This window comes from Dipodomys ordii, unplaced genomic scaffold (assembly GCF_000151885.1).
Source record: "Dipodomys ordii isolate 6190 unplaced genomic scaffold, Dord_2.0 Scaffold98, whole genome shotgun sequence".
Lineage (NCBI taxonomy): Eukaryota > Metazoa > Chordata > Mammalia > Rodentia > Heteromyidae > Dipodomys > Dipodomys ordii.
In genome coordinates, this window is record NW_012267314.1 from 10,006,468 (window position 1) to 10,033,605 (window position 27,138).

The 27,138-nt window shown below is 37.9% G+C and overlaps 1 protein-coding gene across 3 annotated transcripts in view; it reads right to left on the bottom strand.

Annotated features, from left to right (window-relative positions):
• Adgrg6 (adhesion G protein-coupled receptor G6) overlaps window positions 1–27,138 on the bottom strand; it is a 123,655-nt gene that overhangs the window by 18,894 nt on the left and 77,623 nt on the right. For all 3 annotated transcript variants that reach the window (XM_013026918.1, XM_013026919.1, XM_013026920.1), the window contains 12 exons: window positions 25,040–25,092; window positions 23,547–23,609; window positions 20,951–21,093; window positions 16,822–16,933; window positions 15,544–15,608; window positions 13,929–14,139; window positions 12,516–12,687; window positions 11,023–11,163; window positions 8,508–8,627; window positions 4,733–4,778; window positions 3,218–3,324; window positions 288–415 (listed from right to left, as the gene is read on the bottom strand). In XM_013026918.1, coding sequence (XP_012882372.1) covers window positions 288–415; window positions 3,218–3,324; window positions 4,733–4,778; window positions 8,508–8,627; window positions 11,023–11,163; window positions 12,516–12,687; window positions 13,929–14,139; window positions 15,544–15,608; window positions 16,822–16,933; window positions 20,951–21,093; window positions 23,547–23,609; window positions 25,040–25,092 — 1,361 coding nt within the window. The remainder of the gene's footprint in view (window positions 1–287; window positions 416–3,217; window positions 3,325–4,732; window positions 4,779–8,507; window positions 8,628–11,022; window positions 11,164–12,515; window positions 12,688–13,928; window positions 14,140–15,543; window positions 15,609–16,821; window positions 16,934–20,950; window positions 21,094–23,546; window positions 23,610–25,039; window positions 25,093–27,138) is intronic.

The window sequence follows — 27,138 nt, forward strand, 5'->3', positions numbered from 1 at the left end:
TATGGGAAGTATTTTACCAAAGTTTCAGTTTTCACATAAACAAATCTAACAGATCTGAATAAACTTTAGAAGCAGAAATGATAGTTATAAGATTCCCCAACTGAAAATTCATGTGGATGATGTATTTCAGGGGAAATCTAAACACTAACACTGAGCCATCCAACATGATCCATAGAGCATCGCATTGTTTTTGAAAGTTGAAACCATTTTCTAAGTTCAGTGTTCTTCCAACAATTTTCGTCTTTGCCACAGTTAGGACTAGACTTAGCAGACAGCAAAATACTTACTCAAAAGCAACATATGTCAAGAGAGTAGCTGCTGAAAAGATGGCGGATACTCCACAGCCCATATAAGTGATGAAAGTGAGCACTTTAGTGTTTCTTGAATCCATCTGTGAAGCACTTCTTGGAAGGTCCTAACAAAATATGGGAAGCAGCGGTAAGAATTCCTCTTTGTGTTGCTACAATTTCCCCTGATCACATTGGGCAGCTCACACTCAAGGGCTAATTATGCATGTTGACATCGAAATTACCATTGATTGCACTTGGTGGTTTGATCCATGGAAGAAAAACACCGCATTATTAGAGGGTGGGATGTACATCTATTTTTATGACCTTCTTACCCAAAGTCTTACATCCCAGAAGAAAATGCAGAGCAAAACCAGCAGGTATCCCCCTCACTCTAAGGATATGGGGTATCCACAGCACATAAGATGGGTGTGACCCAGTGCCAATTGACTCCTGATCAGATACTCATTCAGTTCAGTTATTCCTGGATCTCTTGAACCCCAGAAATAAATTACAGTCTTGAAGGATCCAGAATTAAGTCAAATAAGGCTGTTTAGAGATATTCAACTCACACACAATTCTTGTGTTGTCTTGTACTTTTAGAAATGAAAATATGAAAACATTATCTCCTTAAACTGGTCAACATGAAAGATGGCACTGTCAAAAATATGAAAGTCAATTTTACCACAGAGAAATGCAGGAGAGGACAGTAAATTCTTCACACATTTATATGAGAAGATACAATTTTGGGTGAATGTATCATGGGAAAATGTAGACTTGGAATATCTTTTATAAGTGAACAGAGTCTGTAAATCAAGAAAACAAAGTCTTGGTGGTCTGGAAAAGCTGAAGGGATATGGACACATTGCCAGAAAGGATAACATTTTGGAAAGGTTGGATTTCAGCAGTTTATAATCTTACAAAACCAGCCAACAGAGAAAATGGAACGATAGCACTAAAATGTATACCTTTGGATGTACATTTGTAGGCACATGCACATACACATACAGATACAGATATGGATATATATTCATACATATATGCATACGTATATTTAACTATTTAATCAGAAAAGGTGACATGCATTTATAAATCCATAATAAAAATTAAGTAAGATATAAAGGAACTGGATACTCCCAGGTAATTGGCAGCTAAAAATCTTGTTGCATATCAGTCTTCTCTGGGTAGTCAATTTTGACACTATTATTTATTAACCTAAGTTACCACATAGTCATGCTCAAACACTCACACACACACACACACACACACACACACACACAGAGTTGAAATATTTAAATTAAGCAGAGGTTTATTTATCTGAGAGCCTGTAAAAATAAGTATTTTCTGAAAAAGTACAAAGTGTCATTTTTAAAGAAAAGACTAAAAAAATACACAAACTTTTACCATTCTTAGAGGGGAACACAATATAGTTTAGTTGTTCATTTTCATGCTCTAATGTTAAGAAAAAATGATTTATACTTTGTTGAGAACATTAACAAAGTTACTTTCTGTGATCATCACCTCTTAAAATGACTTCTTTTTTCTTATCCTCAGAGCATGTCAGGAAAGTTACAACTTGCAGAGTTGCTGTATGACAATGGCCATTTACATAGGCCAAGTGGTTCAGGAGCCAAATACCACATCTAACAGCTCAGAGCTGCTTCCTCCAAGTCCCCACAGGAAGAAGGGTGTGAGATTTAGGGACGGGATAAACACAACCTCATGTCTTGGATTCCAAATGGAAAAGCTTCATTCTCTCCACTCATATAACTCTCCTCTATTAAAAAACAAATAGGGTTAGTCCTAAATAAAAACTCTACCAAAATGATGACTATGCTACATTCTAGAGGCTCTGGATATCAGAAAGGTGTTTATGAAAACATCAGTATACTAAATTAAAGATAAAGTTGTCGGTCTAGGGATGAATTCTAACATCCCATGACCTTGGACATGGGTCTTGAGCATTTGGTAGGATGAAAAAACAAAGTTCTAAGTTCTGGTTGAAACTTGAGCATACTGGCCTGTGAGATTAAAAAGCAGGGCCATGGGAAAGGAAGGAGGAAGAGAGGAAGGAAAGAATGATATGAAGTCCTGAGAATGGGAGAGTTCCCATGCTTATCTCTACTGCAGGACAGAAGTTGCTAACCTGAGCTACCAATGGTGCTAAAAGGCTGCCATAGTTAGGAGAGCAATCACCTGGCATAGGATGTGATTGCAAGTGACAGTCACGACACATGCTAAGTCATAATGGAAGGCAGGACGTTTTGATCAAACTATTTACAGTTCTCTTCCATAGTAGTAAAGGCTGGGACCACTTGTTTTTAAAAGTTGAGACAGGAGGAGGCTACAATGCTTGATAAGAAATGTACTCATTATCTTGCCCATGTAATTGTAACCCCTCTGTACGGTATTTTCACAATAAAAAAAAGTTGAGACAATTTTCTAAGTCATGTTGGGTAAGGACTTAGAGATCAACTACTCATGGTTCCAAACTGCGACTGTTTTGACCTACCAGTACAGTATTGATATGCTCAACTGCACTGCTTGATATAACCACCAATATTTTCTCATTTAACCTCCCCACTTTCCATCTCCCTGTTTCACTGACTCTAATTCTCTGTTCATTGAAGAGTTTCATGAGGATTCTAGTGTTTCTGGAACTATTTGCCATCGTGATAAATGCGACAAGAAAAGATAGGAGTTCTTTTTATGATTACTTTCACATTTTATAAACAGATGAACTCAACTAATTTATTTAGATGTCTCTTGAAGAATCAAGATTCCAGATCCACATGGAAATTATCAGGGAATAATTTCCCCAATAGATCTTTTTAAAAGACACACACACACACACACACACACACACACAAAAGAAATTATTTCATGACCAAAATTATTTCATGTCGAAATAAACTTAGTGATTCCCCTACCATTAAGACTCCAAAATGTGTGAAATGGTTACATAGGCAGATTGTCTCGCTTGCATCTGAGTCTGTGTGTGCAATGCATCCTGATGTGTTCCATCCTCCGAAACTTTCTGTAAGCAAAATAACAATGAGTGAAGAAACATGAACATGCCTCGGTCTTCTCTGTAAGGGATGAGCTCCATAGAAGGATTTGCTCACATTTCTTCTGCCTTCCAGAGTTTATATGTAAAATAGATGTTTTCTTAAAGCTACTGATATCTAAATTAGACACTAGCATCACAGAGCATCAGTGTTGTGTTGGGTGAAGAGTTTGCGATGTTCTACTCGGTAATTTCAAACTACTCTTGTTTAAACTCTCCCTTCAATAGTGTTCGACAAATGTCCAAGTATATTTTTTAAAATAAACTTTAAAATGATCTTCTATTCCAAGACTATTCTTTCTCAAATACATTACATGCTAATGAACCCTCTGGGGAACAACACACTTTTGTCCCCAGGGATCAGTCTACATTTTTGTGAAGATGTAAGAACAAAGCAGTTCTGCTTTATAAGCATATGTTAGTATGTACCACTCAGTTTATGCATGGTGATGAGTCATTACAAATGGCTAGATTGCATCTGATCTGAAAGTTCTGGTGTTATACAGATCCACTAATCTGAATAACATATAAAGATACAAGGTAATATTTAATCGTATATATGAGTACACCAGGACTCTAAACTGAAAACAACAACAAAAATCTTGTCCAGCTGTAATAAAGACTAGCATTTAAAAAAGAGGGTTTGGTCACCTCTTTTGGTTCTGTTTTTTTTAACCATGACAGTAGCCAACATTGAATCAGAATAAACTAGGCTAGAATAATTACAGTGAGGGAGCATGGGGTAGATGACACTCAGGACAGAGGCATGTGAGGTTTCATCACACCATACATGCATCACCTCGCACATTTCTCCCTCTGTGCCTAATAACCTATTCATTCTTCCATTGCACCCTTCTGTCTTTATTATTCAATGACATTTTAGAGCTGTGCAATTTATTTCTGTATTCCTTCCAATTAGTCTTGAGTTCACCTTTCATTAGTATCTTCTCCACATACCTCAAAATTTGAAGTCTGAAAGTTGAATTTCCAACTGTGACTCATGCATTTCAATAATCCCTTCAAATGTATACTAGGAGAATGAGACCATACGCATATACACATTCAGCTAAAAGTGGCAGTAAAATACACATTGCATTTCACTGACTGAATTGGAGAGGTTGTCTGAAACTGGAGAAGTTGTCTTAGTAAAAAAATGAATCAAGTATGCCTATTTTTTTTCTTGAAGCAACCAAAAAGTTACAGAAATTAGAATTCATTTCCCAAGCTATTTAAACTCAACTTTTCAGCTAACTTGCCCTCACACTTAATCTTGTGACTCACTCTGGTTTGACATGAAATAAAAGGAAGTGTGAATGAATGACAGTGCTTAAAATTTAGTTTTGATCCATATTAAGACAGTCGGTATTTTAAAACTTACTGTTTTTGTTCAGATCCCAGAAGGCACAGATAGGATGACGCACTTCCTATATTAACAAAAGAATAAACACGTGAATTGAATTGAGAATAATTTTTAAAACATATGATTAGAATGTGACATAGGAACAAAAAAACCAAAGGCTTCACAAAATGAAACAAAACAAAAACAATGACAACAACAACACATCAGTATTAGACACACCATTATCACCTAAAAACCTCAGGAAATTTTGGTGAAATCTCTCTTACAGAGATTCAAGTGAAAATCAATTATAGTAGGCTCTTGGATCCATAGCTATATGGGCTTTCAAGGAGACAACCATTGAGAAAAGGGAAATATTCAGGATGGTAAAAAATGCTGCAATGGACATGGTTGTGCTGGTAGCTTTAATGTAGCCTTGTTTGTGCTCTATTGGATAAATGCCCAGGAGTTGGATTGCTAGGTCATAGGGAAACTTATGTTTAGTTTTCTGAGGAACTTCCACACTGCTTTCTAAAGTGGCTGAACATTCCTAAGATATGGATTCAGCCCAGAAGCCTCTCAGTGGATGGCTGGGTCTAGAAAATGTGGTCTATACTTGCATTGAAAGAATGCTAATATACCATTTGTAAGGAAATGGAAATATCTGGGGAAAATATATTAAGTGAAGTAAGTCAGTCCTAGAGAAACAGGTTGCATACTTTCTTTCATTTGTAGTAGCTAGAATGTGACTATAAATCTACATGTAAACACACTGGGTGGTAAGCAAGGATTACAAATGAATTAACTGAAGTATAATAGACTCTGTGGAGAGTGCAAATAGTACAATTCTTTTGAAAAGACTAAGTCAGGGCTGGGAATCTGGATTAGTGGTAGAGTGCTTGTCTAGCATGCATGAAGCCCTGGGTTCAATTCCTCAGTACCACATACACAGAAAAAGTCAGAAATGGTTCAAGTGGTAGAGTGCTAGTCTTGAGCAAAAGAAGATCAGGGACAGTGCCCAGGCCCCGAGTTCAAGCTCCAAGGCTTGCAAAAAAAAAAAAAAAAGATTAAGTCAAAGCCCAACAAAATAAGGATCAGGAAATGGGTACTTGCAAGAAAGGGAGGCCAAGAGGAGAAGGCTAAGAATGAAGCGGGGAAGAGGGAAGGATGCAAACAAGAATTGAGAAGGAATGGGAAGGAGTGGGTCGAAGGGGGTGTGTGTGAAGATGTTGGAGTGAGACCCAGGTCAAGATGCATTATACACTGTTTTGTTAAATAGCAAAGAAGTTCAAGACACAACCTAAAATTAAGATAAGTAAGGAAAGAGGTGGGTGGGAAGGAGGGGATGAGAATGTTGAAAGGGGTGACGTTGATCAAGATGCCTTCTATTCAGGAGCTGCTTTGGTGAATGACAACTCCTTTGTATAACTACTTAAAGATGATAAAAAATATTAAAAAAACAAAATGAAACAAATACTCAGGATACCTACATCATACATACATTTCTAACCTGAATGAGAGTAGGCTTCGTTACTGTCACAAAAATTACTACACATTGATAGTGCTTATCAAAAACTAGATTTGTTTGTATTTTTCAACTTATTCATACTAAATTTGTCCAAATGAAATTGTCAAAGATTTAAAAATTGAAACAAAGGTTTGTTTCCATTACAATAAGTAATTCATAATTTTTTAAAGTTTTTCAATTTTAGATATTGAATATGTAAAATTTTTACACAACATTTGGAAAAGCTCGAGTCTCAATTCATGCTCTTTATATCAAATAATGTAGAGGCTGGATTCATTTTTTTTTCGCATAATGCCATCCAACTTCCAACGAAGACATGCTGTTTTCAAAAAAAATTCTGTACACTTTTCACTTCATCATTTAAATGTAGCATATATACACATATACCTTGCAAGCTTTTTGATCATCATTGCCTTTTGGAAGGCACAGTTCTTTACAAAACTAAGGTAAAACATTCCATAAATCACAGCATGATTGATACACAGCTGGCAATATCAGCTGAGTACTGCACACACAGGAATTCAAGGTGTTCGATTGTAAAATTTCATTTGGTTAACACCTTTTTTTTCCTGCCAGTGCTTGGTCTAAAGTGTGTTAAGAAATTTGGGCTTGTTGTGTAACCTCAAACACAATCTCATTATCTGTTTTTTGTAGGTTACAACGTATGTAGCTGTTCTTATAGTAACATTATTCACAAAATGTAATTAAAAAGTAGAAGAAGTAATCCAAGTATGCATCCATGGACAAATAAATAACTGAAACCTGGTATTCACATACAATGGGATATTATCTAGTCTTGAGAAAGGGAGAAAATTCTGACATTTGTGGCTAAAGCCATTCTGCACAGTGAAACAAAGGATAAATACTGTATGATTCCATTCCTCTGTGCCACTGAGAGGAATCATATCAATAGTGATGGAAAATTGAAATACACACTGCTGAAGCAGAGTCAGTGTTTCATAGACATGGAGTTTCAGTTGGGCAAGGTGGACAATTTCTGGAAAAAAATGATATACAATCTGAATATACTGAAAGCTACTGAGCTGTATATTCAAGCATGATCCACATGACAAATTGGACTACATATGCTTGACTACAGGGGAAAGCACAAAGGAAATCCTCCTTTACACAAGAAAAATGGGGCTGGCACAGGAGGTAAGAGGGTAGAACGGGGGTCTCTGAGGGCTCCTGACGAAGCAAGATGGGTTCTTTGATGACTCAACTTTGACCTTTAACCCTCATCACCCTGTTCTCTTCTGCCTGCCTTCCTGACTTGGGAGGAGATGGCAGGATGATGATTGCGACACTCTATAAAAAGGAGAACACTTTTTTCTGGGGTCACTGAGGACAGCAAGAACCCCCATCTAACTGTACTAGCTAAACAGACGGTGGCAAGGGTTAATGAAGCAAGAAGAGCAAACACTGTCACATTTTTACCAACTATCTAACCTTTTAAAGAGTAAGCCCACTCTCCTTTGTTCCCCACGTTGGCTTTCCCAGATTCAGTTAGCCCTGACTTTAAATATACAAAGGAAACGAAGCCAGGCACGGGTGACCCACGCCTGTAATCCTAGCTACTTCAGAGGAGTGGTGCTAAAGACCAGAGTTGAAGGCCAGCCTGGGCAAAACATTGAAGAGATCCTATCTCCACCAAGGGCTGGGCAGCATTGGAATGCGCCTGTCTTCTTAGCTATGTGGGAGGCTGCAATCAAGAGGATCAGGGTTTCAGGGCAGCCCAGATAGAAAAGTAAAAAGTAAAAAAATAAAATAAAATAGAAATGTTTGCAAGACATCTTCTCAATGGAAAAGCTGAATGCAGTAAGTAGTACATGCCTGCCTTTCACTGATAGCAGGAAGCCTGAAATAGGAGGATCGTGCCCCAGGCATGGACCTAGTATAAACTGAGATCTTATCTTGAAATAACTAGGAGAAAAAGGGCATGGCTCATTGGTGGAGTGCCTGCCTGGCAAGCATAAGGCTCTGCGTCCAAACCAAGGGTGTAACTGTGTCTGTATTCAATGCATTCAAAGCAGTATATGTCTTTCCTTAAGAATTGGAGCCCTGTTCTTTACTCCTGTTCTCTCCCTGATTGCCGAGTCTCAGAGAACACCAGCCTTTCCCCAGCCATTGATGAGGACTGTACGTGCCGCCTAACTCTTCTAGAAGACTGGTTTCTTCCCTATTCAAAATTGCTAGTTACTTCTTATCGCATAGGAAGAAAGAGTCTCACAGTTCTCCAGAACAAGTTGCATTGTGTGAAGTTGCTGTTGACAAGCATCTTCTTACCTGGGTTCTTGTGTGTTTGATTCTAATCTGAACAGGATCCTTCAGATTCTGGATTGTAATGTTCCCAATGCTGCACGCCATCACATAACTCACCAAGGCCTTGCTTTGTGGCTCTACATCCTTTCCAAGGAAAAACAAAAAAAAATTGCGTGCCTTAGTCAAGAGTACACACTTCTATTTCACTTTGGTGCTCCAAAATAAGCAAAGTGGTCAGCAACTTTTATACTTAAGATCTTCAATTCTCCAACATCCTGTTTATAACACCCAATTGCTGACTTTCCTGCAGGAGCATTGCTATTTCCCTTATTATAATAAATATGTTGAGGGAACATGAGGAGCCAGTTTCTTAAGGCAATGTTCATAAAACTCCATTCTTGATTGTAGTGGCTGATGTCAGCTAAATAACAACTGAAACAATGCAGCCTCATCAATAATATAAACTCATAAAAACCTGTGAAACAATTAGATCATTTCCCTACTCTAGAAAACAGATGGAGTTGTTTTCCCTTAAAGGAATATGAAGGAAATATGGTATTTAAAAAAAAGGCAAAAGCAAATTAATCTTTCCCATTCAGGCTAACAAGCTGACATGTTAACTGAATGTTATTTCTACTGGATCAAGTATCACACAGATGTTCTTTTACTGAAGGCAAACTTGCCAGTACCTACACACTGCTTACAGCAAAAAGGTGGACAGGAAATCAAATCCGTGAATCTGTGCTATAAAATGATTTGGACCAACAGGCTGTCACTCCAATAACTTCTCTTGGGTTTTTGTAGTTGTTTTGATTTTCTTCCTCTTGGGCTTATCAAATCTCCAAAACTTTTCTCCACCCACCAGCTCATAAATCAGTTGTTTTGGAGTGATCATCAGAGTTCTTAAATTCCTGATAAAAGTAACCCTATTTGAGTTCCTTTTTAATTAATTTTATACAGAAATTTACTGTTGGAAAGGTTAGGTATGGGTTGTTCATACCAGCCTTTTATTTAAAATTCTTATATGGTGAGGTATTACTTGCCTTTTTTGATCAAGGCCCTGAGCTCAGTGCTGTCAAAACCAAACTGAAACCAACTCCTCAGATCTTGGCTTCTGTCTTAGGAGATTGCCATTGAACCTTTATTATTAGGTATTATTTTTTTACTCTGATATAAATTTACTTGAAAAAACTTTAAACCTGTTTTGGAGTTTGATTGGGAGATACAGAATGAGAACAGAAAATGATGAGAAGAAGGTTTCAAAGAAAACAGTGACCCATCCATACTACTCTAAGAAGCAACCTTTATCCTTCGGAGAAGGCAAAACTTTCTCCTCTGAGCTGGACCCCTCCTTCTGATCATTCACATTTTATGACTCTTACTGTACATTGTATTGTTGCTTTTAAAGTTGGGATTGAAACCTGGAATTGAAATAATTTAACAAAATGCAGTTGTATGTGTGTTCATAGCTAGATATCCTTCTGAATACATTGCCTGGATAAATTATATATATATATATATATATATATAAATTATATTTCTATAAGCTACAAAAATTTTATACAATTTATTCCTAAAACATGTTGCAGATCCAAGTTTTAATTTGTCAACTTAGTTACTAACTATGATGCTATGATGCTATTTATTTATTTTTCCTGTTTTGTGATAGGGTCCTTTTATATCATCTCAAACTTAAGATGCAGCTACCTCAACTTCCTAAGTTCTGGGACTGACAGAGTGCAGCCCTATACCTGCATGCTGTATTGGGTGGAAATACCAGAGAGAATTCCACTAGCTTTGAGACTTGTAATTTTCTCTCACACAGGCCACGTTGTTTGATATACATAGGTATCTTAGATTAAATAGATATGTTTTATTGTTAAGAAAAGGTTCAGCAAAACTATTCTAGATGGATGGTTGTACTCATAAAGGCAACCGGCGGTCACCGGTATTTGCTGGCAGTAGACCTTCTAGTATCTAGAACTGATGCCAATAAAAATGATAATATGTACTTAGCACAATGCCACCCTACTCTGCGGATGTGGGAAGGCCAAAGGTCATTTGAAGTACTAATGGGAAAACTGATTAAAGCCAAGAATGTTGCTCATTATGTAAACCCTGCTTCCTGCTAAATTAAGAAGAAAAAAAAAGCCTTTCCTTTCGCTACACAAATGCTCTAACTCTAGAGACATAAAATATTATTAACAAAGAACTAATGAATAGTAAGTTATTACCAATTAAATTCCTAATTGTATCTTGCTGGTCTTAGTCTGGTATTTGATTTTAAAAATCCAAATAAATATATCCTTTCAATAAGCATATTATGTGAAACTGAAACAATTCTGTAAAATCTTATTTTTAAAAATATAATTAATTCCATTAGAATTCAACCTTGGTTATAAAAAATGTAACTAATTCTATTAAACCAATTATTCTATGTCTCCTGATGTATTTCAAAGGAATACGAACTTTTACTTTTACCAGTGAACAAAGAAACAATTTTAAATGGTTAAAAATAGTAATTAAATGAAGGCTTTACCTGGAAAAGTCCAGTTTTATTGAAGAAAGTAAACTGTGCTCTTGTAACTAACATCAAATCTTCTTGACTTAAATTCTCAAGCAAATTTGGAGGCAAAACCACTGAAGCCAGTGGATCCATTTGTCCATTCTCAAAATCCATCTGTCATACACAGACATAGGTAAAGCAATCACAATATGGCTGTCATGATAACACAATGTACTCTGTATGCTAAGCAAGTGTCTATTGAGATAGGACCAGCATTGCCTGCAACCTCTGCAGCAGGCCAAACCCACCCTGGATAACCTCCCTCTGTGGGCAGAGCCCAGCTCTCCTTTGCTCTTGCAGCAAAGGAGAAAATGTATTGATTCTAGTAAGGAAACATAAGAAATCTATAGATTGGTCAACATGTTCGAGTATGTTATTAGGTTTAGTGGTGTCATGTTTTGAAATTTTCCTCAAAATATATGGTGAATTTTAATGAGAGAGAGAGAGAGCGCTTGAGGCCTAAGTAACTCATTTGATCTCAGAGGCTTAGTTATCTATGCAAGGCAGCAACAGTGAAAGTGTTATGAACATTTTCTATGTCTATGAGATCCCACTTTTCCTGAAACTGTAGTTTGAGCCACAGAGTTTTCTCATATTCTTGGAATGAGTCTAAGGCCCATTGAGTTTTCATTCTTAAAATATGGAGGTAAAGATAGGGCCCCACTCTACATCAGCATGTAAAGTCTTCCTAACTTCCTGTGTTCAGTGTGGTCTATCTCCACACTCGAGAACTGTGATGTTCCAAATAGTCTCCCAGATCACAATCGGTGTTTGTTTTTTCTCCCATTTTGATGCCCTGCTGAATGGCATTGTCTGGCACATGGTTGACATTTGGAAGTTATTTTCTGGCTTGTAGTTTTAATGTGGTGAATGAGCTCTCCATTAATCTGACCTCAGCTGACCTGTCCAGCCTTCCTGTGGCCTACCATTCTCATACCTCCTCGTCATTGGTTCTCAACATGTGATCCTCATTTCATAAGCCTCACTATGATCTGGGAGCTTGTTAACTGTGCAAATTTCAGGGCCTGATTCAGGACCTATTAAGTTAGAAGCACTGCGAACAAGGTCCAGCAATCAGTTTTAACAAGTCCTTCGGGAATGCTGAGAGTCTTTGGCAAAGCAAAAGCCCTGGGTTTCTTCTCACCTTTGGGCCTTAAATAAAGCTCTTTCTTCAGACTGAATTGCTGTTCACCCCACTCCCAATATGACAGCTCTGATTCATGCTTTAATATTTAACTACATATCATCTCTTACAGAAGGCAACCAACCTCCATCATCCAAGGCATGAAATAGACCTCGCCTGCACTTCCACATTACCTATACCCGCTGATTCATTAAACTGGGCCAGGGTTCAGACCTCCTGCTACCTTTTGGGCCAAGATTTCTTTGAAGTAGTAACTGTTAAGTGATTATCAAGTTTGTTTCTCTCTAATCAGTTCACAAAAATAGAAGCACTGACTCATTACCTGGAAATATGATTCATTATTGCTTGGGAGACCAATGCTAAAATTTGAAATTACGCTTGTCCCTGGGGTCAGGGCTGATACTCCAAGAGCCAAATTCTTCGTGGCAATATTCACACGTGGTGTGCTATTTAAGTCTATCTTGAAGGCCAATTCATCAATTGTTTTTAAAGCTCTAAAGAAATGATAATCGTACAATTGTTAAGTCACATGATTTTTTAAAAGGGATTTAAACATACATGTTTTGCTGCATGGCACAAATCAAATAAATTATCTTTAAGTTTTCTGATATTAATATAAATACTTGTAAGATTATCCCAAGCCATAATAATATCAGTTAAACAAAGTTGCAGTACCAGATGCATAGGCAAGAGAAATGTCTGCTGTAGGAAAAAAATCAAGCTGGGTGCTGGTGATTTGAACCTGTAATCCAACGTACTCAGGAGGCTGAAATCTGAGAATCATGACTCAAAGCCAACCCAGGCAGAAAAGTCTATGAGTCTCTGATCTGCAACAAACTACTCCTCCCCCCCCCAATTCCTCCAAAAGCCAGAAATGAAGCTATAGCTCAAATATTAGCCTTGAACAAATAAAGCTCAGGGACAGCACCCAGACCCTGAGTTCGAACCCCAGGACTGGCATACAAAAAAAAGAAAGTGAAGAAAAAAACCAACAACCAAAAACTCAAGGATGAAAGGACAAACACTGCTTTTGCATTTCTCAGCATCTCTTTCCTCTCATGAAAAAATACCCTTCCACCTGATCACCTACCAACAATCAAAGGAAACAGTAAAAGGGTTTGAGGAACTGCCAACACTGGAAAAGTGTTTGCAAGTATTCTGATGGAGATAAGTTGAGAATACATTTCAACACATATTTAATTTTCATCCAAGAAATGTGATTGAAAGGAAACAAACAGAAAAATTAAACACTTGAATACTAAATGAAATAACTGGATACAGTATTAATATTAATAAATGAATTGTGTAGGCCCTATGAAGACAGCTACATTTTAATCTACCCTAAACATCTCCATGTAGAAGTCCACATAGCTGTAGCAGTTTGCAACACACATCATAGGACTGCAGACTTATAGAGATGAATTTACACATCACTGGTTAACTGGTTAACTTTTAGACTATTTTCAGATGAAAAATGTATTAATCATGATATACGAGTTGTGCCTTGGGGACTATTTATGTATCTTCCCAAGGGCTAACTCTAATCAAATTGTAAATTATATTTCTTCAAAAAGGGGGACCTTTGAATAAGTGCTTTGTGAATGAGCTTGGGAACTGTCTGTATATCTTCTAGAGATCTGAATGATAAAGTCTAAAGAATTCAGAGTATAAGTCATAAAACAACACATGTATTCAACATCTTGACTCTCCAGCTTAAAAATAATGACGCACTTACTCAGAAGAAGACTCAAACAAATCACCATCTGAACTGCTCAAGATATTCGAAAAGATGTTGATTAGCATGGAGCCGAGTGTGAGATCAATATTTTCTTCTTTACTCACAAGTCTTTTGACCTGTTCCACAATATTGTTAATATTGGCAGAAGTCAGGTTCTGCCCATCAGCAGTTAAATTTAAAATCTGATTGGCAACTTGGTTTGCCTCCACTGAAAAAGGAGCAGAAGAAACAATGCACAAAATTTTATCTATGGCTTTTGAGCATTTCCAGGAATGCAAACAATAGAGCTATCGCATTTTATAGTGGAAGAGGTTTTGTACGTGGAGGACAATATTACTTTATACACAAAGAGTACCTTTTTTCTTTAGTAAGAAACAAATAACTTGGAGGAACCAAGTATTCACCTTTTGCTCTAAGAGAAATACTCCCAGAATCACTGAGTGAGAATCTTAGCAGTTGGAAAATGTAAAACTAAGAAATGTTAATATAAATAGCTATTCATGTATTAATTCTTCTTTAGAATTTACTTACTATTTTAACCTTCTAAGAAAGAATAGAATCCTGCATAATTTATCATATTCCAATGTATTTTACATCTAATTTCATCATATCAGAGAGATCATGAGTCGTTTGTTTCTCTGAGCTTGGCTTACCTCACTTAACACCATTTGTTCTAGTACCATTTATTTCCCTGTAAATAACATTATTTTATTCTTTCTATGGCTGTGTAAAATTCCATTGTGTATAGGTACCACAGTTTTTGGATCCACTCATCTATTCTGGGGCATCTGAGCTGTTTCTATTTCTTGGCTATTGTGAATAGTGTGGCAATGAACACGGATGTGCAGGTGTCTTTACCATATCCTCTCTCACACAGTGAGACCAAACCAGGATTCTCTTAGGAAAGAAACACAAAGGCGCAATGCATCAGTGCCTCTTCAGATTTGTATATGAAATAATATACATACTGAGGCAAAACAAGAGACCTCGTCTCTCTCTCTCTTTCTTTCTTTCCCTCCCTCCCTTCCTCCCTCTCTCTCTCTCTCTTTCTTTCCCTCCCTCCCTCCCTCCCCTTTCTTTCTTTCTTTTTTTCTCTTTCTTTCTTTCGTCTTTTCTTTTTGCCCTTAGTTTTTGATGATTCTGTCTTCTTTACCTTATTGAACATTTTCAGAAGGGTTGTGGGGAGAGTACAGAACTTGGAAAAAGGGTAAAAAAGTGCAGCAGTAGAGCTCACTAGACACTGATGAAAGTAAACTATATAACTCATAGGTGGAGACAAAAGGGAGGGACTGGGAGAGAATGAGGGAACAGACGTCATTGTACGGAAGGAAGTGTCCTTATTGCCTGACTTATCTAATTATAATCCTTCTGTATATCACCTCTATAATAACAACAAGGTAAGGAAATAAATAAATAAATAATGAATAGAATCAAAATGTACATTGATAGTTAAAAAAAAGTAGGACTTTCTACCTTAACTAAAAGCATCATTGGCCTAATTTTTAATATGAAAAGTATCCTATGGCAGAACATGTCTAAAGAGAGTAAAAAACAAGTCATATCTGATTATTTCATGTTGTCTTTGGGATCTGAAGGAAAGTTGTTCACTCACTTGAGCATTCAGAGAGAACCAGGGGCCCCCAGTAGGCTACGGATAAGTTGGAATTGTTGCGGTAACTACAAAACACACAAATAAAAGGGTATGTCAAATATTTTGCACATGTGAAATTACAACTGACAAGCTCAGTTAATAAATTTCAGAATTTCTCTTGATATCCATGGCTAGTTCCCATGTGAAAATAAAGCTGTAACACAACGAAATGAAACACATACCATAAATCTCTTTCTTGGAAAATACAGTGCAGTAGCTTACCCCCATAGAAAGAAAACCCCAGAAATACTCTGTATCTTAACCCAGAGCACAGCAACTGATCAACAATGCTGCTCTGGTGAATTTTCTGGTCAAATCTGAGTTTGATTCCTCTTTACTCTGGGAAGCAGATTATAATCTACAAATATCGACGAGGCCAATATGTAGATTGAGAAAAACCAAAGAATGTTCCAAAGTTGTCTGATAGGATAAGGTCAGGCCTCATTTCTAGCTCTAGTCTATAAATCTCTAAAGCCCTCAGTTTTCTCCCTACAGATGACAAAACACAGCCCTTGATGGACAGAAAACATTGTGTTTTTTTAAAAAAATAGATGCCTAGTTTTATTTTTTAATATAATTTTCCTATTATTTTCTGTTTATGTAGTACCGAGGAATTGAACCCAGGGCCTCATGCATGCATGTTAGGCAAGTGCTCTACCACTAAGCCACCTTCCCAGCCCCCAGAAAGGAAATGTTTACACTGAAGTTTCCATTTCTGATTGTTCTCCAGAAAACTCCAACTGTGTGTGTGGTTGAAAACCCCCACTAGATTTGACTTACTGTTTGGTAAAGCCCTGCAATTGTCTGGTCTGTGGTTTCTGTTAGATACTTGGGAGGAATCTTCGACATCCTGACAGCTTCTATCAGCAGACTGCCAAACCTGGGCCTTGCCTTTATTTCATCTTTCATGAGGCTTCTCCTCCTCAAATAGTGATGACATCTTAGGATTTTAAGTGCATGTTCCAGGATGTAGCCCAACTAGGTTCATCCTTCTGCAAGGTAGGTACTTGGCTGTGGAACTGTCCTCTGGTTTTTAAAATTTTCCATCTTTTTTGGGGAGAAGGCATTAGCATACTGCAGGGAGAAAAACTCTACTTATTTCTACCCCCACAAAGTGCAAGATTCCTGCCCTATTCTCAATCAGCAAAAGCACGAGTACTGTGCAGCCTGGGAAACCCTAGGGAGGCAGATAACCCTGGAAGGAGAAGCGGAGCTGGCCAGCATCCGTGTCATTTTTACCATGTTCGTGAAGCGAAAAAGCCAGGCTTGTCGGGACACTGTTGCCTGTACTCCGAAGGTGAGATGGCTGGCCAGTGAAAGCCTTTGGGTTCCTCCACAGCAGCACACATGCCTGCGCGAAAAGAAAGACGAGGGCAGCAACTAGTCATCCATTCATGGACACTAAAGAGGCCTTACAATGCTGGTAATTAGATGTCTATTTCATGGGATAATACTAACATACCCATGTGTTACAGTCAGGACTTACAAACATTGTAACTGAGAGAGAATTTAACACATATAATACAGTTCAGATGTAAAAAAGATTGTATCTCACAAAACCATCCTATAATAATGAGCTCATGCAAGTACAAAACACAGAAAACATCTATTACCATTTGTGTAAATCAATTGCAGGTAGTTATTGGTAAAAACAGATCGTTTTTTTTTTCAGTCATGGAGCTTGAACTTAGGGCCTGGGAACTATATCTGAGCTCTTTGTGCTCAAGGTTCGCACTCTACCACTTTGAGCCACAACTCTACTTCCAGTTTTTGAGGGGTTAATTGGAGATAAGAGACTCATGGGAACTTTTCTGCCCTGGCTAGCTTTGTACTTGGATCCACAGATCTCAGCCTCCTAAGTAGCTAGGATTACTACTGGTGCCTGGCTTAAAATAGATTTTATTTAGTTTAAAAAAAACCTATGAAAATAAAAACAAATCTGGAAAATTCAAATAAAAGTTAATGTTTTTGGTAAGCAGGAGAAAGCCAAAATACTGTGGGTATATATAGAAAATTTCACTGAGCATACATGGAAATATTCTAGTTGTTCTGACAGTACCTACAGCCTAGAAGCTTCCTGGGGAAATGGCATGAAGGCTCCTGTAAGTCAACCCCACCTGGTCTTCCCTCATCCCTTCAGCCTCAAATCATTCCACTTTTGGTGGGTAATTGTAATGCTATAAATGACTCTCATTCTTCTTCTTTGAAAAAACATCACAATAGCATCATTTCAAAGACCACAGTGGATCTCAAGCTTCAGTACTGACAAAACAAACATATGGGCCTTCTGGGAGCCAGTATTGTATTTGTCAACTGAAAATGCAGACTGCTTTCCCGCCTATAGTTTGACCTTTAATTATCAGTGTTAGCTTATAATATTTCAAATGGTAGAAGCTTCTTCTTTACAGACTTACTTGTAGAGAACAATGAATTGTAGAATTTAAGTGGCATAAATGAAATTATCTGTGTATACACAGAGAGTTGTTGGGAAGATAGCCTTGGGGGACAGCGGGTAGTAGTCCTTGAACCTGAATTCATCACAAAATTTCCTTGTGGTGACTCCGGCATGTGGAAGGTTGGCATTAGTGGTTGCCCTTGTCTGCACAAACAGCCCTTGTATGAGGAAGCAGGTATTTTCCTGAAGGGACTTCATAGACTGCTCATTGTTATGGCTACTCTTATTATTTCATTTCATTTCATTTGTTTTTGCCAGTCATGGGGTCTGAACGCTACACCTGGAAACTGCCTTGAGCTCTTCAGCTCAAGGCTAGTGCTCTACCACTTGAGCCACAGCACCACTTCCAGCTTTTTCTGCTCATGTAGTGCTGAGGAATCAAACCCAGGGCCTCATGCATGCAAGGCAAGCACTTTGCCACTGAGCCACCTTCCCAGCCCATTCATTTATTTTTTAAGTATATTTTATTGTAGAGGTGATGTACAGAAGGGTTACAGTTACATAATTCAGGTAATGAGTACATTTCTTTTTAGACCATGTCACTGCTTTGATTTTTCTCCTAGTTCTTCCCTCCTGTCCCTACCCACAAGGTGTATAGTTCATTTTCCATATAGTGTCTAGTGAGTACCACTGCTGTATTTGTTCACCCTTTGTCCCACCTTCTCCATACCCTCTCTTACCCTCCCAAAGATAAATAAACAAGACAAAAGGACATGACAATAAAAAGAGCAACAACAAAAAGCCTTATTTCATTTCTAGGAGTTCATTTTGTAAAATATTATTTTATATGATCATATTAGCATAAGCACATAGCTATTGAGCCTTTGTGATTGATTCCTATGAATATCTCCTTTGGTCTCAATGTCTCTAGAGATCTTTCTGCCCATGAAAGAAATGCAAATCAAAACAACATTGAGATTCTACCTCACGCCAGTTAAAATGGCCATTATCAAGAAAATTAACACTACCAAATGCTGGTGGGGATGTGGCCAAAAGAGAAGTCTATTAACTGTTGGTGAGAATGTAAACTGTTCAACAGCTCTGGAAAGCAATATGGGGGGTTCCACAAAGAACTAAACATACAGCTTCCCTATGACCCAGCAACTCCAGCAGAACACTAACAGCACCACCCTAAAGTGACCAGCACAACCACGTTCACTGCAGTATTATTTACCATAGCTAAGACATGGGATCAACCCAGATGCCCCTCAATGGATAAATGGATCAAGAAAATGTGATATATATATATATATATATATATATATGCAATAGAATTCTACTCTTCCATCAGAAAAAAAAAATGATAGTGTACCATTCTAAAGAAATGGAAAGACTTGGAAAAATATTATACTAAGAGAAGTAATCCAAACCCAAAGAAACATAGGTTGCATAGTTTCCCACATTTGTGGTAACTAGAATGAGCCTATAAATCTACAAGTAAACCTACTGGATGGTAAAAAGAAATGCCCTGGGACATTATTTTATTATTTTTTCTTTCTTTCTTTCTTTTTTGCTTTTTAAATTGTCTTTAAGCAGTGGTACAAAGGAATTACCATTTACAAGGAAGGTTATGAACACAATGCCTTTAGTATTATTATTATTATTATTATTATTACTTGAATTTTTCACTTCTGTGAGTTTCAGGAACTGTGTGAGCTGACATAATAGAGGTGAATAGTTAGTCATAGAGGTGGAGATGCCTACTTCCTTTACCACACTGTGACCTGGCCACAATCCTACATGCCCTTTCAGAGGCCAAGAAGTGCCTGCTTCCCCCATGTCAGCCCCCTAAGTGCACAGGAGGTAAAACATCAACATTTTCTTCTCTCCTAGTTTTTACTAAAGTTCCCAATCCTAACTGTAGTCATTCAGTAACCTGAAAACAATTGCTTTCATTGCTCACAGTTTTGAATATCAGCTTTTAACAACTATTTCCACCAAGATTCACTTGTTTGTTTATTCAACAACTATTCAAATGATGTAAAATGTGCCAGGATAAGTTCCAGGAGAGATTACTATTGGGAGAAAATATTTATAGGCTCATATATAAATCTAATAGAAGCTAATAGTCTTCTATGTGTACGGTGCTCAAGGGAACTTGACAGTACGAAGTGCAGGCTCAAAAGTGGTGATGAATTCACAAATGACGATGTCAGAAAAGGCCTCTCAGAAAAGATGACTTTGCAGTTATCTTTCAAAATATATAGGTGACGAGTGAGTCAAGAGGGAGAGTAGAAATGAGTGGTGTGGATAGAGATGTGACCAGGAAGAGGGCATGAATGGGAACGTGCAAGCGGTACTACAGGTATGGTTGGATCTGAGGGGGTAAGAACTGGAGAGAGTGGATGCTAGGTACAAGATCACGGTCCAAGATTCCTGCCTTTCCCCTGCAAAGACAGTGGTGTCATTAATGCAAACAGGGAAGGTGAGAAAGAAATGTGTGATAACAAGAAAGCTCTTTGGCATTACCCGGTTGGCAATTTCACATGCACACCTCCACATAGTCAGTCTTATCCCAGTGATGGTTATTCATGCATTTTACACTAATGTTTTTGTGGCCTGTTGGGATAAATGTGTTCTCTCACCTGCTTCCTTCATTTGTTTAGCTTCACAGCTACTAACATGACTTCTGTCACACATGGATTGTATTCTCTGACCCACGAAATTTCATCATCAGAAAATAAAAACGTGGGGTTGGTAGAGATAGATGACCACAGAAAGGGTGACAGTGAACAAGATGCGCAGTACTCATCAATTGCTGTGCTAGATTAAAACCTTGTAAAACTAATTCAAGATAATTTTTTAAAATTTTAAGAAAAAATATTGTACATAGGCAAATTACACAGTGAGTGTATGACTATGTCTTCATTCATAATCATATGAAACTGTAAAAGCAGGTGCGGTGTCACTCACCCAGTTGCTTCACACTCACTGTGTGCAGTCTCAATCCCTCATCCAGAGACTCGTTGTTCTTTAAAAGCTTCTGCTGAATGGTTTTTCCTTCTAAGGTGACATTGTTGGTAGCATTGTAAACAAGAAGGGCCCAAATCACCAACCTAGGAAGACATTTCAGACAGATTCATTCGGGGGACTGTTGCCTGGTTGTTGTTGTTGACAATGATGATGTTGTTTTATGGGGGGGAAGAATAATGTGTGCCTATGAAGTACGGGTTGAAATGAATGGCCAAGGTACTCTTAGATTTTGCTGCAGTGTGAGTTAGATTGTAAAAGTATTTCTTCATGAATAGATTTTTGTGAGACATTCCATTGTGCTACTTCATCTCAGAAATATTGTAACATCAAATATCAGTAATAATTTATGTGCCACTTTTGGTTCTCTGGTGGTTAATGGGAGGCAAGAATCTCACAAATGTTCCAGCCCGGGCTAGCATTGAACAATGATCCTCAGATCTCAGCCTCTTGAGGAGCTAGGATTACAGGCATGAGCTACCCTCGCCTGGCTGATTTAGAGTAATTTTATACTCAATTACAATTCTAGCTACAGCCAACAGCAAAAATTAAAACTATCAATTCAACACCAGGGTAAAAAATCAAATGACAACTGTTTCATTAAGTAGAAATTTTTTCTTTGTAGATGAAAGTTCTGCACTTGAAACACTCCTTACATTTTCTTCACATCGTGAAAGGAAATGAACAATGCAACATGAAGTGTTTTATTATTCAGACCAGTTATCATCTGCATGCCAAAGACAATAGGAAGTATGTTACCATGGAGGGAGAGGCATATTCCATATTTGAAATTTGGAGAAAATGAGTACAGAGTACATGTTTATGATGCTAAAAATAAGGAGTAAGCTAAATACTTGTTATTCAAGCTTAGGTGCAGCAATAATCCAACCATCAAGAACAAATTCCTGTAGTGTCATCATAATGCACTGTTTGTCTATAATGACTTGCAGCTTTACAGTCATATTTCAGGGTAAGGTAAATGTATTTGTAAGCCAGGCACTAGTGGCTCACACCTGCAATCCTAGCTATTCAGGAGGCTGAGATCTGAGGATTGTGACTAGAAGCCAGCCTGTGTAGGGAAGTCCATGAGACTCTTATCTCCAATAAACTACTAAGGAAAAGCCAGAAGTGATGCTGTGGTTCAAGTGGTAAAGTGCAAGCCTTGAGCAAAAGAAGCTCAGGGATAGTACTCAGATCCAGAGTTAAAGCCCCAGGACTGACAAAAATATAAAAAAGCATTTGTGAACTTAATAATTTCTAACTGGCCTATAAACAAGTATCCTTTCCTTAAATCCTGGTTTGAAGATAAGATCTGTGACTCCAGTTACTGAGAACTTGCAGTTGGGAATGTGGCATTTTACTTCTCTTGAATGTTGATATCATCATTAGCGCAATGCATTGTGGACAGTAATGAATACACAAACACTGTCATTCAAGAAAAGCCAGGCACGATCCCAGGCCTTTGTTGTTTTACTCTCTCATCCCGAAAACTTAAACTACCTTTTGACTCTTCCTATTCTTACTATCACCATTCTTTATTTGAGTAAATTGTTCTGTGGCTTCTGGTTTCCTGCCTGTGCAGGCAATATAGTTGGACAGCTGTGGAGATATGATCAAACTAAAAGGAAAAGTCGGGGGTAGGGTAGGGCACGGAATGTGTGTAAAGCTAGTAGACTGAAGTTTGGAAAAAAAAGAGATTATAAAGACCTGTCAATGAGAAGACAGGCAAGGAACAGAACAGGAGGAGCAAAAGGTAGAAAAATCATTAAAACAATGCCAGAAATCCATGCTAAGGGGAAAGTACACCTAGATGATCTCACTCACACGTTTTAGTTCATTCTCCACCCAGTTTTCTTTGACATTGATTCTTAGTTGGATAGACCTGGAATCTGAGAATCTATGAATTTAAGTGTATTTCAAGCAGGCGTTTCTGAGGTGCTGGCATACATTAATGATGACAGGTTTTAAGCAGTTAGGAAAGGCTCCAGAATAAGTGTGCTGGAAAAGAAATTCTGACTTCCTGGGGAGGGCGTGCCATTGGTCATACCCCAAACTAGAGTGGCTTCCAGCAAAGGAATGCAGACCGCTGCTGGATCCATTATTGAAGGCACAACAGAAGTGAATTATAAGGATTAGAAAAGACAGTTTGGCTAAGAAGAGGAGTCCTATCACTTACAATAGTGAACTATATTAGTTTTCAGATCATAAAGGAAAAGGAACATTGAGGAAATACAGCCACATTTGCTCCTCAGGGGCTGTGACTCCATCCAGTTTATTGAATAATCTACAGAGACAATGAGCCTTCACATTGCTCTTTTTCTTTTAAATGCTCTACTTCTCAATTTATTCCCCATCAGATTTAATCTCTTCCCTGTCTGAACTATTGCAGCTTTAACGATAAGGCAGAAAAGTGAGTATTAGTATCAATGAATAAAATGCTCTCCCCCTTTCCTATTTCATTGTTATTGTTTTTCTACCAGATTAGGCCGAAGGCAAGAGACAGAATATCACACTTCACAGAAGACTTTGCCCAGGGTACCTTTGATCATCCACAAGGCTTCTCTTCACTTTAGTCTTGTCCTCACTTGTGCTTAGGTGAAAACTGTGGGCATAAACACATCTATTAGGTATCAGCCTTCTCCATCATGTCAATAACAAGACAATTAGGGGGATGGGGAGTGTACAAGGAGGAATCAGAGTGGATGTCCTAAGCCAATATTTCCAAACGCCTGTTCTGAGGTCCTTGAGTATTTTTCGTTTTGTTTTGTTGTTGTCGGTCGTGGGGCCTGAACTCTGGGTCTGGGCGCTGTCCCTCAGCTCTTCAGCTCAAGGTGAGCGCTCTACCACTTGAGCCACAGCACCACTTCCGGTCTTCTGAGTGGTTTATTGGAGATAAAGAGTCTCACAGGCTTTTTTGCCCGAGCTGGCTTTGAACCACCACCCTCAGATCTCAGCCTCCTAAGTAGCTAGGATTACAGTCGCGAGCCACCCCTTGAGTGTTTTTGAAAAGATGGACAGGTCACCCTCTCACTCTTGTGAAGATTCTGCGTGTATTTGATCAGTGAACCCGAGTCATTCTCAGAAAGAAGCTGCTTCCATAATGGACTTCCTGGATTGATAACTTGAGCCTCTATTTTTCCATTTCTTTTTTTCATTTTAAAATTATTTTAAATTATTTTTAAAATTTTAAATATTTTAAAAATTATTTTAAATATTTTAAATTATTTTAAATAGGAGTTACAACAATGTGGTTTGTGAATACACTACATCTTGATCCATGTCATCACTTTCAACATTCTCACCCGCCCCTTCCCTCCCCCCCTTTCCCTCATTCTTCTTAATTTTGTAGGCTATACGCTGGATTCTTGACTGCATTCCTCCCCCTCTCTCCTCTTCATTTGTCTACCCCTTTTCCCTTCGCCTCATTCCTTTCAAGTACCTGTTTCCTGATGTGTATTTTGATGAACTTTGCCTTTGCCTTGCCGTCCTTAAGGAATTACTGGATTATTGGAGTTCTCCCTTGAATCTACCATATTTCTGTGAATGCATTTGCATACACTTGCATACTACTCAACACATTTGCATTTCTGAGGTCTACTAAATATATGTGTAAGTGTTATAAAATACAATTTAGAAAATGAGTACACAATTGTTCTACTTCTTGCTGGAAGTAAAGAGAAAAAAAATAGTGAAATGCCATTTTGAAAAGCTAGGCTGCAATCAGACTATAGATTTCTTTTATAGAAAAATGTTTTGGTTTTCAAAATGAGGATGCAACCCAGGAGTTGCATGATTCCCTGGAGTGTAAAAAGAAACATCTTCTGTCTATGGTCAACAACTTTTAACTTTGGGCACATTGGAACAGTTAATATATCTATTCAGTTACATATAAACCCACATATACAGTTTTTTTTAGTACAGTCTCTTCTCTCTCTCTCTCTCTCTCTCTCTCTCTCTCTCTCACACACACACACACACACACACAGAATTAGACATTACTCTGTTTCTCAGATAGTAAGTTCTGTCCTTTACCTGATATTAACCACATAAACAGTGTAATTCCAATTCTGGAAGGTTGAATTGAGCTGGAAAACACAATGGAAGACAAAGGGTTTTAGTGATACTTTTTTAAAAAGCAAGAGTAGCATTTCCTTTCTCCCTAAAGGTAAGTTGGTTAAAAGTGACAAAAACCTGGCAACTGCAGAAGTAAAATAATGGCACTATTTGCTAGATGGTTATTTGTGAAGAATTGGATACTATCTCGTCAACTCCTAACAAAACCAGTGAACTAGGTAATATCTCCTTCAACTCCACTTCCTTACTTCAAGGAACTGAGCTTTGCAGAGACAAAATAGCTTTCTTAAGACTGTGTCACTCTTAAGAACAGATGCTGGAGGGGATGTGGACAGAAGGGAATCTTATTTCATTGTTGGTGGGAATGTAAACTTGTTCAACCACTTTGGAAAGCAGTATGGAGGTTCCTCAAAAGACTTCACATAGAACTCCCCTATGACCCAGCAATTCCACTTTTGGGCATTTACCCAAATGTTTACAAACAAGACCACACTAAAGCTACCAGCACAACTATGTTTATTGCAGCATTATTTACCATAGCTAAGATATGGAACCAACCCAGATGCCCCTCAGTAGATGAATGGATCAAGAAAATGTGGTATATATACACAATGGAATTCTATGCCTCCATCAGAAAGAATGACATTGCCCCATTTGTTACGAAATGGAAAAACTTGGAAAAAATTATATTAGATATACATATTTCTTTGTTAACCTGATTCACATCCTCCTGCTTCTACACCACCTCCAAAGGGTCCTTCAAGTCTCCTTTACATACCTCTAGCTTTCCTGGGAGAATTACTAAAATCCAGTGTAAATTTTAAAAAGTGATAGCAAGACAATGTTGAATTACTTTAAAAAATTGTAAACAAGAACAGAAGTTGAGAATACTTTATCAAAGTGCCTGGGGCCAGAAGGGTTTCAGATTTCTGATTATTTTTCTGACTTTACAATATTTACTTAGATTTTTTTACTTGTTGATCATCTTTAATGCCAAAGTCCCAAAGAAGCATTTTGAAATTTGAATTTGGGTGTTGGTGATAATCAAGCTGTATTATGAATCAGATGACTCATTACATTTTCTCTATGTCTACATTGGAAACTACAGTGTTACTCAAAATATGTTGGAAATGAACTTTCTAACTTGAAGGGAGGGAAAGTGGGAGAAAAACGAGGGAGGGAGTAACAGTGTTTGACAAAAAAGTACTCATTACCTTTCATATGTAACTGTAACCCCCTGTACATCACCTCAACAGTAAAATTAAATTAAAATATATTATTACTATTGTAGTATTGGGGATTGAATCCAGAGCCTTTAAAATGCTAGGGAAGCACTCTAATGCTTGAACGATGTCACCAGTCCTTTTCATTTTTTTAGGGGAGGGGTCCAGTCATGGGGCTTGAACTCTGGGCCTGGGCGCTGTCCCTCAGCTCTTCAGCTCAAGGCTAGTGCTCTACCACTTGAGCCACAGCGCCACTTCTGGCTTTTTTCTTTTTGCTTGTGTGGTGCTGAGGAATCGAACCCAGGGCCTCAGGCATGCAAAGCAAGCGCTCTACCACTGAGCCACCTTCCCAGCCCTTGTTTTATTTTTTTGAGCTATGATCTTGCTAATTTTGCTGGCTCTCAACTTGAGATCTTCCTACCTCTGCTTCCTGAGTGGCTGGGATTACAAGTGTGTACCACGATGCTCAGCATTCACTTATCTTTTGAGAGCATCTAATAAAGCTTAGCTTTAGGTGAAAAGAATGTTAGACTAAAATTTGTGCACAAAGTAGCCGTAAATGTCAAAATACTTTGTTTAGATTGACATGGAAAAAGAAAAGGAAAAAACCCTATATGTTATGGTTTTAAGACGAAGAAAGCAAACATCAAATTTTTAAAAATTGGAAATAACTGTTTTAATTTTAATTGATGCTTACCCATAAACTAAATAATAATCTACACATAATCAACAAACCACTTATTAAATAAGTGATGAGACAATAAACTGCTACAAATCTCTATGTACAGTTCTGTACTAATGGTGCATGGCTTACCACAGGAACAAGTACAGGAT